Below are 13,734 nucleotides of genomic sequence, written 5' to 3' on the forward strand. Positions count from 1 at the left end.
CACAATTCTGCTTCCCTTCTTTCAAAAAATTTTAAAAAGTTTGCACGTCAAAAAAAATTGTGTTATAACAAATAAGAAATATGTCAAACACTTTTGTGGCCATCAATTTAACTCAGGACAAAATATGACTTAACACTTGACTTGTCCATACGTTACAACACATTTATTTTCCAGCGAAGCTTTTCTATAACTAGGGTATGTCCGTATGTGAATATCCATCGGTTCTTATGTAATCGATAGCTCTTTTCGTTAATTTAGGCATGTTAGAATTGTCTATTGATTTCAAACTGTGCATGATGATTATTGACACAATTTACAAACGTGGCAACTCTATAATCATTACTAGTACATACGTCCATTTAAAAAATTATGATTTCTTGTATGATATAGTCCTCCAATTCATCTGAATTTCGGAACATTGATTTCTAGGACAATAAAGTACAATGGTTTAAGCAAAGCATCTCTATAATCAAATCGTAACAATGTAAGTATACCTTTAGATTTCTATTCTGCTTATGAAGCTTTGACACTCTACAAGTGTTTATGTTCGCTGTTCTACAGTTTGATAATCTATTACAGTTGCAGATATCTTACATCAAGAACTTTAAAATAAGGCAATCTTACAGGAGTTAGTTTTCTATAAGAGTAATAGTTTTTGGATAGAAACGCCATAAAAATATCATGAGGTCTCTAAATGTGAAACAGAATAGATGAGTTACAGAAAGTTTTACATTGAACGAAAAGAAATTTAATTGATGAATGTTCAATAGATGCTAGTGGCTGTCAGATTGTTTGCGTTCTTTTCTCAACGCATAGAGCATCTTTTAACACACTATATAGCTAGAGAATATTTTCAAGTGTCAGAAAATAAGTTTTTGAAAAATATTTTGTCTGTATTGAGTTTAATTATGACTAAACAATGTTTTCTTTCCCCGAATCAATGTTTGTAAACAAAAGTTGATTGCATTTACACAAATTTTCATTAAAATTACAACATCCTATTATATAAAGTATGTATGTAGCGAAAGATCTTGTTAACCGATATGGATCTCCTATACAATGAAGCTACTTACGTGTCCAAGGAGGGTTCAAATTATTTCAAGGATGGTATCTCCACCCTCCCAATAAAAGAAAATACCTTTCCTTTAAAAATATATTATATATTAGGGGGGGGGGGGATTTTTCCCTCCAACTTTAAATACCCCTCTAGGCTTCTAGGGGCGTAGCCGAAAGAAAACCCCTATTATAATCTACAAACTTATAACATAAGGTTTCATCAAGGACAAAGGAAGTTCTTTCTGGTCAACAATTCTAGGAAAATCACGAAACCTACTCTAAAAACCTTCTAGGGTACAGAGCTAAAAAGAAGGTGCAACATACTTGTATTTTGTAGTATTGTTCAATTCAGAAAGTATTAATCATAAGCTATCACCAAACCTCAACCGTCTGTTTACAGAATCAAAACAAAGGCTTCTTACTAAACAATTTAGAATTAGGGAGATTTAAAAAATATTTTATGATAATTCCTGAAATTAAAATCTTTACATTTTTTTCTTATTCATGATATTTGTAACTGTTTACAAACAAAAACAAAATATTTTAACAAATTTTTAATCAAAAGCACTTTGATTAACCCCTCGAGGCAGGTTAAAGCAAAAGTTTCAAAATGATTTAATAACTAAAAAATATCTCACTATATGAATCTATAAAAAATGAAATTGGACAAATTCAACACTAACGAATTGGATCTTTACAGAAAAATTGAAAATAATTAGAAAATAATCTAACTTATGCCTAAAGCTTAAAATGAAATTCATTGTTCATTACTTATTAAACAAGGATGACACCATCTATGAGAACAAAGCTCTGAAACGGTAGGACAAATGGACATTAACACTTGTAGAATGTCAGAACTGAATAATCAGAATATAAATGTATAAGAGTCGAAGCAAAATTGTAAGTAAAAACTGCTTGATATAGGATAATGTTTATGGACATACTCACATTTCTAGGACATGATTATAGAGTTGCTTTGCTTATAATAATGTACTTTGTTGTCACAGAATTCACATAAAAATTTGTCCATGTTTAAAATGGACATACGGACATTCTGGTAACGATTATGGAAGTGCTCTGCTTTCTAAATTATACCTACTACAGGAATCACCTGCAAAGTTTTAAAATGATTGGACAATTCTAACATGCCTATGGACTGACCAATCCTAATTAGAAAAGCTTCTCTTTAAAAAAAAATAACCCTAAAATATAAAATTGTCTCAACCTCTTTTCGAGGAAGCTTTGTGTTTATCAAGATCGAAATTAATTTCCTTATTCCATAATTCCAGTCCATAAAAAATGTCGTCTTTGCTTAACTTTCCTAAAGAGTTGCGGCATTGTAAGATTGTTTATGTTTTGGTGACGCCATGCCACTTCTGATTTATATGTGTGTGGATAAAGACATTCGGAGAATTGAGTCGGGCCTAACATTGGTCTCAGAGTGCGTGTATAACCCTAGTATGCCAGGTGCTTAAACCAAAAGAACTTCAGGTAGTTTTTTCTTCGTTTTCATATATAATTGTATGGCATATAAAAATATTGGTTGGTTGAGTGTCCAAACATTTCAACCACTAATTGTATGTACAGAAGGGGTAATTTTGTTTGTCATCTTTGGAATGTATAATAATGTATCGGCTATTGTCTTATCCTTTTAGGTATTCAATTGCCTACTTCAGTTTAGACAACTTTGAATGCAACATTGACTGAATATTTATTTTTCAACTAAATGAGAAAATTTTAGGCTCACATAATGATATTTTTGACAGGTACTCATAATTAAAATTAATGAAAATAATACAGACAACAGGCGCTACTGTGGAGACAAATACAAAAAAGCAAGGATACTCATGACCATATGTTGCGCTGCAACAACAGCATTATTTTGTATTTAAAGCAGCTTATAGTGCCTAATAAAAAATGACGTCATACAATACAAAAGACCAATGATAGGCTATTTTGAATTGTAATCTACCAATTGTAAAATGTATGCTAACCTATCATTGGTCATTTGTATTGTATGACAAAATTTTTTATTAAGCACTATAAGCACTTAATTAGCGAAGTTAAACAGTAGTCTCATTTAATAGGTAATCTATTTCTATATAGAAATCCTTAAAAATCACAGTTTAGATACCTCTTTTAATTTAAGCATTTTCTTCCGTTTTTTAAGTTTTTAAGATTCACAATCAAATAGGTCGTTAGTTAGGGAGGGATTGGACATTGATCTGTAGATCATACGGCTCCCCAAACTTTTATGTAAATCTCACATTTGTGGCTCTAATCTAAATGGGTTTTAAAAAACCTTCAGTGTCTAAACTTTTCTACTAAGTATTTTAATCTACAGAAACCCCTTTTATTAATTATGAGTGTACATCAATTTCTCACTCATTATGATACTCATGTGAAATGATGAACCACATTTACAGAGTAGCTGCGCTACTAAAAAAAGTCATTTACGCATTTCTTCATAATGAAGTGTTAGTTAAAAATTCAATTTTTCCTTAATGATGTTTAAAAATTTAACAGAGTCTTTATTATAAATCCTTTTTACATGTTTTACTGAATAGAACAAATACGGTTTAGTTTGAATCATGGATTTTAATATTCATAAGTAGCGAAGCTAAAAAATTTTTACTTACGGTCCAACTGGGATAATTTTTAGTCCCCTACCAAAAATTCTCCTATAACAATTGATAAAGTATCGACATAGTCAAATTGTTTCACATATAAACGCTTTAGGAACTAATCCTCCATTTTCTTGGATTGCAGTGTACCGTACCAATGAACCCGATGGGTATTATGAAACCCAAAAACGAGCTTAAACTAAACATTTAATTAAACGACTTTTATCCAGAAGTCTTAACTATACAAGGTTCTGTGTTGCGCCTGTTTATGGGAAAAGACATTTTACCTTCTCTTACTATTGATATAACTGCAGTAGGTACTATTTCTAATATCTATAGTATGACACGGTGTGATCCAGATTCGAACCCGACGTCTTTCAGACAGCAAGATAAAACGTTACCAATAACGAAAAAGATAAATTAAGTATTAAACTGTTATAAGTAACTTTCTCGTATTCATTCGAATCCGGTGGTTAGGAACCGGTTCTCATCCATACGAAAAAACTATGTCTAGCATCGTATTATATCCAGTTTTCTACGAATATAGAAATGTACAATCATAATATTAAAACCAGTTTTTTTAGCCGGTGCCTCCGGCACCTCGGGGCTAAAAAAACTAGTTTTAATCTTATAAATGTACATTCTATATCCGCGGAAAGCCGTTTATAATACGATACGAGAAATAACTATTACAGCATGGCTTCGAAACCGATTAATAACTGCTGGATAAGTACATGTTCTCAGCCGTACTAGAAAATCATGTATAGCATTACAAGCAATTTTCTATGAATATTAAAATAAAAATCTACAACCATGATCAGTTTTGTTAGTCCGGGCCTTCGATACCTAGAGGCTAACAAAACTAGATCATTTTCTTTTTAATAGCTGCAGAAAACGATGCTATAAATAACTATTATTTGCCTTTTAATTAATTATGTATATGCGATTGTTTAATATATTGACATAGAAAATTGATATCATTATACAGCTTGATTATGCATACACAAAGAATTGGATCAAGGAAAATGAGATAAGTAAATTTTTTAATAATTTCACTTTAACTGAACATGTTTGGTAATAGTTTGTAACTGTTTGTAGGTCAAAACATTCACGTTTATTTGGATTTAAAGCTTTTTTATTTCATAGCTTAAAAATGTATAGTACTATTATTTCTCCTGTTTTTTCTACATACTTTCGTGATTTATTAAAACAAAAAATAGTGAAAATGACAGAAATAATAAATAATATACACACAAGGATGACAACATCCATGAAATGATAGGACAAACGAACATTATAGTAATCATTATTCCAAAAATCAGATGAATAAAATAATTATAGCATACAAAAAAACTTTATAAAAAGAAAAAAACTCAGCATGTTTTAAATTGATGTACAGACTTTCTGGTACGATTATAGAGGTGCTACGCTTCCTTTTAAACATATTAACATGTCACCTAAGGAATAATTCACAGTTAATTGTTCTATCTCTTTATTCCTGATCATATAGCACCAGAGATATATTTGGCTGAAAAACAATTGATTTAGATTGGGGGGCCTTGACATGTCTTATTACGTGGAACTAACAATTAAAAGGAATTGTAGACTTATCTAGGAGTAAAGCTGCTCAGTTTTCTGTTTCGCGGACTTTTTTACAATTAAAGATTAAATATTCGGCGATTTTCCTAAAAACTTTTATTCGAGCACAGAACCTCCTCTCTCGTTTTTTACTCTTAATTGTAAAAAAAGAGGTATTTGTGTTTTACTTTAGGCCATGTTAGGTTGGGAAATGGGTAGACCCGCAAGGTTAAGACCTTCCGCAGGGGTTAGGAGTAAATAATATGTATGTATTAATAGAAATTACTTTATCGTTAGTTTGTGTAGCTTTGAACTTAACAAAGCGTTCGTTTTAATAAATTTCATTTATATTTTCTAAAAATGAAATATATCTTACAATCTTAATATTAAGCTTTTAAATGACTTATTTTGATCAAATTTTTCCGGAAGAATGTTCTGTTTCGTTAATATTAATCATTGGAATCATTCTATTTTGGTAATGTTCGTTTGTCTTTCTGATTTGTAGTGTTTATCTTAATTTTTGAACGTTAATCTTTATAACAAAGTAAAAGGATGTGTGTCTGTCTGTCGGTTTGTATCGAAGGATCTCGCTAAACGCTGAACAGATATTGTTCACCTTTACAATATAGATTCTCACAGGTCCTTAGCTATTTAAGGGGATGAAACCACTAATGCAACCTCCCAAAAGAAATATAAAAATATAAGGCACCGCCAAGTGGATATTTTTGGTAAATCGCTGATCTTAAATCTAATTAAAAAGAAAACATTTTACGTTTCCATAGAGGCCTCAAGGAGCAAAGACGCTAAATGAAAAAAAATAGTACTGCTTTTGTAAATAACTGCAAACGTTACGAAACATTTTGGAAAAAAACGAGAATGAAACTAAGCTTTATAGAGCATGCTGTGCATGAACAAATATATATCTGTAGAATCTATAGATACTAATTAGTTAATTAGGTCACAGCGCCATAGTCGAGAACTTATATGTACATTTTTTATCTACTATATATTTAGATAATAAATAAACAATAGATGCCTTTTTTCATAGAAAAAAGTATGAAAAGAAGTACAACAGATAAACTACATGAAAAAAATCATGTTCTCCCTAAAACGTTACAGACGGACATAGAATTATAATGTAACTTCGGTAGTAAAAAGATTTATTTTCAGATTTGTTAATTCATTCTTGTTGATGCCAAATTAAAAGGGATAAGACAATGGCCAATATATTGATATACATCCACAAAAGTACCCCTTAAGTAGATTGTGATTAGTGGTTGAAACGTTTGATCACTCAACTTAAGATCCAACCAATCAAAATTCACTGTAGTCCCCAAAGTTGTTGAGCCAAATGTAAGAAAAGGTTATTAAAAAACTTTGGGGACTAGTGTAATAAAAACCCCATTGTCCCCTTTTTCTCTCTGAAATTTTACCCTATCCTCTAGGGGGTGTGTCTAGAGGCTTCCCTGAAAAAACATAGGCAGTACATTAACCAATTTTGTCTAAAACAGTAAACATTTTGTAGTTGTTATATCATCCTATTATATAAAGTAGTAAGCCTTTTTTATCTGCAGCACAGGATCTTGCTGATAGCTTAATTGATATGGTTCTTCTTTAAAGTGAATATTTTTATTGGTCTAGGGAACGTTTATAAATATTTTGGAGGAGGTTATGTCCAAAAAAATACACTTTTTTAAAAACATAAATTTTATATAAGGGGTTGGAGGTTCGGATTTCCTAACCACCTTAAGTGCTCCTAGAGTCTTTGTAGTTCCTTAAAATAGAAAATTGTAGTATTTTAGTAAAAAAATATTGTAACTATTCTATTAAATTAATCTGTGATAATAGCATATGTATATATTTGGATAGACTGAATATTAGACACTGTGATTCCTAATTATGTAAAATAGTTAATGAAAGTAGAATAGAAACAAGAACAATAAAAACAATAGGCAGCAAAGCTGTCTTTAAAGTTTTCTTTTTGGTTGACTGAACAACTTTAGGGACTTTGTGAATTTTGATTGGTTGTCTCATTAAATTAAGTGTTCAAACATTCTAACCAATAATTTTAATCTAATTTTGTGTGTCATTATTGAGTATGTACAATGTACATTAATATAATGGCCATTTTCTTATCCCTTTAGATTTCTGGGTAGCAATGATTTTTCAAATAATAAACCAAAAAGTGTTGTTTTTTAAACTTTAAGGCACATAATGCCTAATTGTGTGTGTTGTCTTAAGATGATAATTCAGTAGAAAAGCTACTTTATAATTCACATAATCTGTTCGTCCATTATTCAGTCAGTCTGTCAGTCCGTCTCATCTGCTATTTGATTTATAAATCAGCAAATTTCTTATCTGTCCCCCAATTATTATTTTCGATTTATTTCTCTTGTTGGATCTACCTTATTCCTGGTACCAAATAAGCATCCAGTATACAATAGTTTTGGTAAGTCGGTCTGTCAGTCTGTCGGTTATGCTCAAATAGACAAAAAAAGTTATTTCTTTATAAAGGTTTCGTGATTTGAATATATCATATTTTCTCTTACTTTTTTATGACAACTTTTCCTGTTTATCAATCCATGGAATTTCAGTGCTTCACTGGTTATGGATGTTATCATCCTTGTTTTTTTATCTTATTACAAACCTAATTTTTTTTTGTCTATAAATATATTCCTGTAGTGATCCAAATTATCTCATTAGGGAGGGGTGATTATTAATTAGACAAATAAGTAGAATAAAAAGTATCTCTTTTAAGCAAACAGAATAGAAAACAGTAATAGTTAGCTCTTTTCGTTAATTTAGGCATTTTAGGCATCTTATCGATTTCAAACTTTGCATGATGATTCCTCTAACAGTTAGGTACGAATTAGAAAGCAAAGCAACCATTTGATTGTTACCAGAAAGTTAATTTGCAACATATTTTGTTTTAGGGATTAAAACAATAGCCCAATGATGATACACAAAATTACCCCTTTGTAAAATTAAAATTAGTGGTTGAAACGTTTGAACACTCAACTTAATGAATTAACCAATCAAAATTCACCATATTTATTTTAAGTTCCTGAATCCCCAATGAGTAAATTTGATAGCAATATAGCCCGTTTTTCTGGTTGGTTTAGTCAAACTTATTATGCCTTCCGGAGCACTGTGTGTAGAATAGAGTGTCTCTTTTCTAATCTTATTCTGTAATTATGTACACTACATAAAACTAATTAATTACAATTTATTAAATAAAAAACAAAATTGATTAAGAATAGATGCGCCATTAATAAAAGTTGTTTTAGGGTTACTATCAATTTAACTTATTCAATTGACTTATATTATTTATTCAATAGCTATTTTAGAATGTAAAGTAAGAGGGCCGTATTTTTCCAATTATTCTAAAAACTTTTAAAATGACTCTTAACCAAAGAACTAAAAAAAGGAAAATAATTGTATTTTGAATAAACACGAAACCTTTCTCAATAAGACGACAATTATCATGTTTAATGTATAATTATTCAACAAGTGTGATAACAACCATGTTAAGCTCTAATCAGTCAATAGAAAAAATGAAAATTAACACTTGTAAAGTACATGAATTTAATGTTAATTCTAATTCAAATTCAAAAACAACATGTTTTAAATGAACATACAGACTTTCTGTTAAGGTTTATATACCTAGCTGCTACACTTTTGTAAATCGTACCTTACTGTTACAGGAATTATCATGCAAATTTTGAAATTAATTAAACAATTCTTTGACATAAAAAAAAGTATGAAAATCAGTATGACTGAGACTCGAAAGCCGGTTCTAGTCCAGCGGAAATCAATCGGTTTCAAAGCCATAAAAAAATATAAACAAATGTATCAGGAAAGGAAGGGAGGGGACAATAAATGTAAAATCAATCTGCTGTTATTTCCTCCCCCCATTTCCGCCATATCTATAAGATACTAAGGCCTATAACTTATAGTAATCAGAAGGATTATCAATTTACCTTCCATTGTCCTATCCCTAGGATCCCTGCAACTAGGTAATCCCCTCGCAATACCCTACACTCTCACTTACCCAGGGAGGGAGGGGACATTGGACTGTAAATTATATAATTGTACCAAAGTTTTATAATCACATTTTCTTTGAAGTTTTGGGTACTTTTAGAATCTTGATTGGTTAGTTCAAACTACTAATGTCTAAACTTCTATACAAAAACTTTTAATGTACTGAAGATGTAATTTTGCTTTTCATGATGGAAAGTGAAAAGATATTTATTTTCTATTGTCTTATCTCTAAAAATCCCTGCCTTTTTTACTGCTCAAATATGTTGAATCAAGGTGTCCAAAGAAGCCGTCTTAACTTTTTTTTTAATAGCTAGCCGGTTCTTTTAGTAAGTAGTAGATGTAAATTTTTCCATAGAATTCAGATATGCAATCGTTTTTTTTGTAGACCTCTTATTTTTTAAGTAATTTAAGTTTTTTTTTTAAATTAAGTCAATTTTAAGGTACTAAAATGCAACAAAATAAAGAAAGAAAATGGCCATTATGAACAAAAATAGTAAGATCTTTAATTTGACACCTTACTTTTTCAATTCTATCTGGTAATTATTGAAAAAATCGATTTTTTTAAACCCACGTGAATAAAAACTTTGAACTTAATTTTATCATTCCCCAGGCATAAGAAATAGGCGTTATATATACTGATAGAATGAGAAAAATATTACAAATCCATTCTAAGCAAAATTGAAATAAAAAGTTTACAATATAGTATATAAACTACAATAAAAGGAATTATATGAAAATATTATATTATATTATACAGGCAACCATCTTATTTCTTGAATTGAGAATAAAAATGGGAAGGGGGTAAAGAGGGGATGAAGAAAGTGTTGCCTGAACAAAAAAATTATTTTTTTACTTTTTTTCAATTTTGCTTACAATGGATTCGTAATATTTTTCTGATTCTAAAGGTATATATGAACCCATATTTTTTTTACCTGTGAAATGATAAAATTAAGTTCAAAGTTTTTATTCTTGTGGGTTTAAAAAAATCAAATTTTTCAATAATTACCTGACAAAATTCAAAAAGTAATTTGTCAAATCAAAGATCTTACTATTTTTGTACATAATGGCCATTTTCTTCCTTTTTTTTGTTGCGTTTTAGTACCTTAAAATCGACTTAAAAATAAGAGGTCTACAAAAAAACGATTGCATATCTGAATTCTATGAAAAATTTTACATCTACTACTTACTAAAAGAACCGGCTAGCTATAAAAAAAAAAGTTAAGACGCCTTCTTTGAAAACATTTTTTTAAAATACATACATATATCTTAAATAATAGTATAAGGTGTAAATGTGTGTGTATGTGTAATTGTATGTCTATTAAGATCTTGTAAATTGTTAGAGAAATCATTTCCGATAAGTTTAGTTTAAGTTCAAGGCAGGTTTAAGGCTATTTAATCTTTCTTTTAAGTAAAAGACTACGATCTTGCTAACCACTGAACCAATTGGGGCATATGACATTTATAAATAAAATACACTAACTTGTAAAACCTTGGTTTTAGGCTATTTTATTAGGGGGATGAGACATCACTCTCCAAAAATATAAATTGTTCTTGAAAAAAATTGGAAAAGTAGTAAAAAAATGTATTTAAAAATAATGTTTAAGTTTGGCAACCTTAACTTGCGTTTCTATACTGACCACTACTAGCACTCAGTTAGTGCTTTGATTGCTTTAAAAGTTGAAATATCATTTTAATTTGTGTTTATTTAGTGTCTATCCAAAAGAAAGAATTGTAAATATCTTACTATGTTAGTCATAAGATTTGTTCCGGCTTATTTATAAATATACTATATCATGATTTTGTTATAGTGTAAGGTATGATAAAATATAAAAAAATTAGAAATATATATAAAAATCCTATTATACAGTGTGTTTTTATATGAGAACTTTTTTGAAAGCAATTTTATCCCACTTATAGTTATCCAACTATTTAAATTTTGTTTAAGCATCTACTCTACAACTAGCTATTCAATCTGTTTGTTGTGCTGTGTTTTTTGTGTATTTTCTCTATAGCAATATAGTTGTTCTCAGTTGCTATTTAAGATAGATTTTTGGTATTTCATAAAAATATTTTCATGATAGATAATTATCTACTCTTTTTCTCCTTCTATTTGCTTATTTGTTTCTTTTATTTTCATATTTTCATGTTATGAGCTTACTTATTTATGTTGTCATCCTTGTTTAGGAATCAAAGTATAAGGAGAAGTCAACCTTAGGAGTCAATAATAAGAGAAGACAATGAGGGGGTATAAACTACAACATGACTTAATGAATTTATTTATGAAGAGCAAGTGAAAGAAAACTGAAATTCAGTAAAATTACCAATTGCACCAAGCACACTTGTGGGGTGTATTTACAGGTATATGTTTTCTCATAACTACTTCATTAAAAAACAATTTATTTTGTAAAGAAAGAGATTATCTATGATACAAAGTAGCTTGATGTCTATCCGTCTGTCTGTCCGTCTGAAACTTAAGATCTCAGTAACTGCTGAATCGATTGGGCTCTACTCTTCAGGGAATATACCTACTGTTCCTCTGATGGTTTTAAGCTATTTTCCTGGGGGGTGGGACACCCCCAACCCCCCCAAAAATTTATTTACATTTATTGTAAAATCTCAGTTCCTGCTGAACAAATTGGGCTCTACTCCTCTGGGAATATACTTACTGGTCCTCTGGTGGTTTAAAGCTATTTTTTTTTTTTGGGGGGGGGGGGTGAGACACCCCAACCCCCCATATTTTATTTTAGTATATTATACATTATACGCAGTATTTGCATGCTGTTTGGTTGGTAACTGAGTGTAACTGATTGATTTAAACGCAGACAACATTAGGAAAAAACATATATTTTCATTTCTTGAAAACCCACCCTTTTTCTGTGATGTAAAAATTGTCGCAAAAATAGGTATTATATACTACGCTAATAATGACACACAAAACAACAATAAGGGGAGGGGGTTGGACTTTAATACGCGTCTTGGGGTGAAGCCCCTAGATGTTAAGGGGGAAGCCGCTAGTAAAATATGATGGAATTATGGATTGAACAGATAAACTTTATTTCTACCCTGAAAGATTGAAAGATTCAAATCAGAAATGAATAGTGGAGTATGTAATTATATAAAAGCTGTTAAGTTCAGTAATAATTGTCAATTCTTAGGTATATGTTTAATATCTTAGGCATAGACATTGTGTCTTAATCATTCAGCGAGAAATGGGTATTTACAGTTTTGTTGAAAAAAATATCATCTACTTATACAAAAATGTATTTTAGTTTGTGAAATGGAAGAAGCTGGTCCATCAACAAGTTGTTCCTGCACTTGTGGCTTTCAATTTGGGGTATATCCCCTATCTTCACAAGATTCTCAAACATTCAATTTGGTGGAAGAATTTAGAAACTTGAGTATAAACTTTCATGGACCTGCAGGTGAAAATCAAAGAATTTTAGCAAAAGAAAAGATTGAAGAGATAAAACAAAAAGTCGCTGATTATTATTATGATCCAAGGTGTAAGGTTATAGCTATTCAAAATCATTTTTTAACACCCAAGAAACCAACTGTGTTAGGAAAACAGGGCAAGTAACAGCAAGATGCTCAGATTTTGGATAAACATCTTGAAGAATGAAACATCATGAGCTTGTCAATGCAGCAAGAAAATTAGAAATGGAAGCTTTCATTTTCAACGGCTTTCAAGCAGCTGATTGTATTCAACAATTGGATAGAAAAGGAAAAGATACCAGAGGCAAGGATAAATATGCAGAATTTAATCAGTATGAGAAAAGAGTGAAGGAGATCCTTGGCATTGGAGATGTTGAAGAGGAGAAATTGAAGTCTTGTATTGATGAACATATAAGGTGGAGGAAAAATCCAATCCAATTTCAAGGCCCAGAAAACTGGTTGTTTAAACAGGAATGTTCATATTTCACATAATAAACAATGCATTTTTTTCCACAAAGGCTTAGATTCAATTACATATTTCTTTTAATTAATCATATAAATTTTAGTTAGCTATATCTCTAACTTTACTGCAAAATTGCTAATAAAATTTTCCTTTTGTCTTTCCATTTTTGTTTCTATAAATTCAATGAAAAATAAATTTAAACAAATGAAATATTACATGTTTTTATGTCAGGTGTTAAAAAGTCAGGTAGACAGAAAACGTTTCAATTATGAATCAAATATAATTGAAAATACATTCCTATATAAGATTCCTGATGATAAATTAAGAAACTTTTACAAATATCAGTTTTATAATTTTAGCCTTCAGGTTAAAAAAACAGAATGGGATACAATCATGATAATTCCTAAGCATAATGTTATAATTAACATAGAGGTTAAACAAGGACCTAAAGAAAAAGGAGATAAACTCAAGTTACTAAAAGATGCTTCAGATCAAACAAAACAACACTTTTCTTTCATGCAAAAATTGTTTGGAGATATT

General features: G+C 30.1%; 1 protein-coding gene across 1 annotated transcript; it reads left to right on the forward strand.

The window, feature by feature from the left end:
• The first annotated feature begins 11,482 nt into the window (after window positions 1–11,482).
• Window positions 11,483–13,223, forward strand: LOC145321608 (uncharacterized). The gene is made up of 2 exons (XM_080163049.1): window positions 11,483–11,657; window positions 12,569–13,223. Exon 2 carries the CDS (start codon window positions 12,915–12,917, stop codon window positions 13,221–13,223), a length of 309 nt encoding a protein of 102 aa, XP_080019175.1. The 5' UTR covers window positions 11,483–11,657; window positions 12,569–12,914.
• Window positions 13,224–13,734: the final 511 nt, after the last annotated feature.

This window comes from Acartia tonsa, chromosome 6 (assembly GCF_053477335.1).
Source record: "Acartia tonsa isolate MP-2025a chromosome 6, ASM5347733v1, whole genome shotgun sequence".
In the NCBI taxonomy this organism is placed as follows: Eukaryota; Metazoa; Arthropoda; class Copepoda; order Calanoida; family Acartiidae; genus Acartia; species Acartia tonsa.

Excerpts from the sequence above, each read along its gene's own strand:
- LOC145321608 (XM_080163049.1), top strand. The coding sequence starts at position 12,915 with ATGAAACATCATGAGCTTGTCAATGCAGCAAGAAAATTAGAAATGGAA.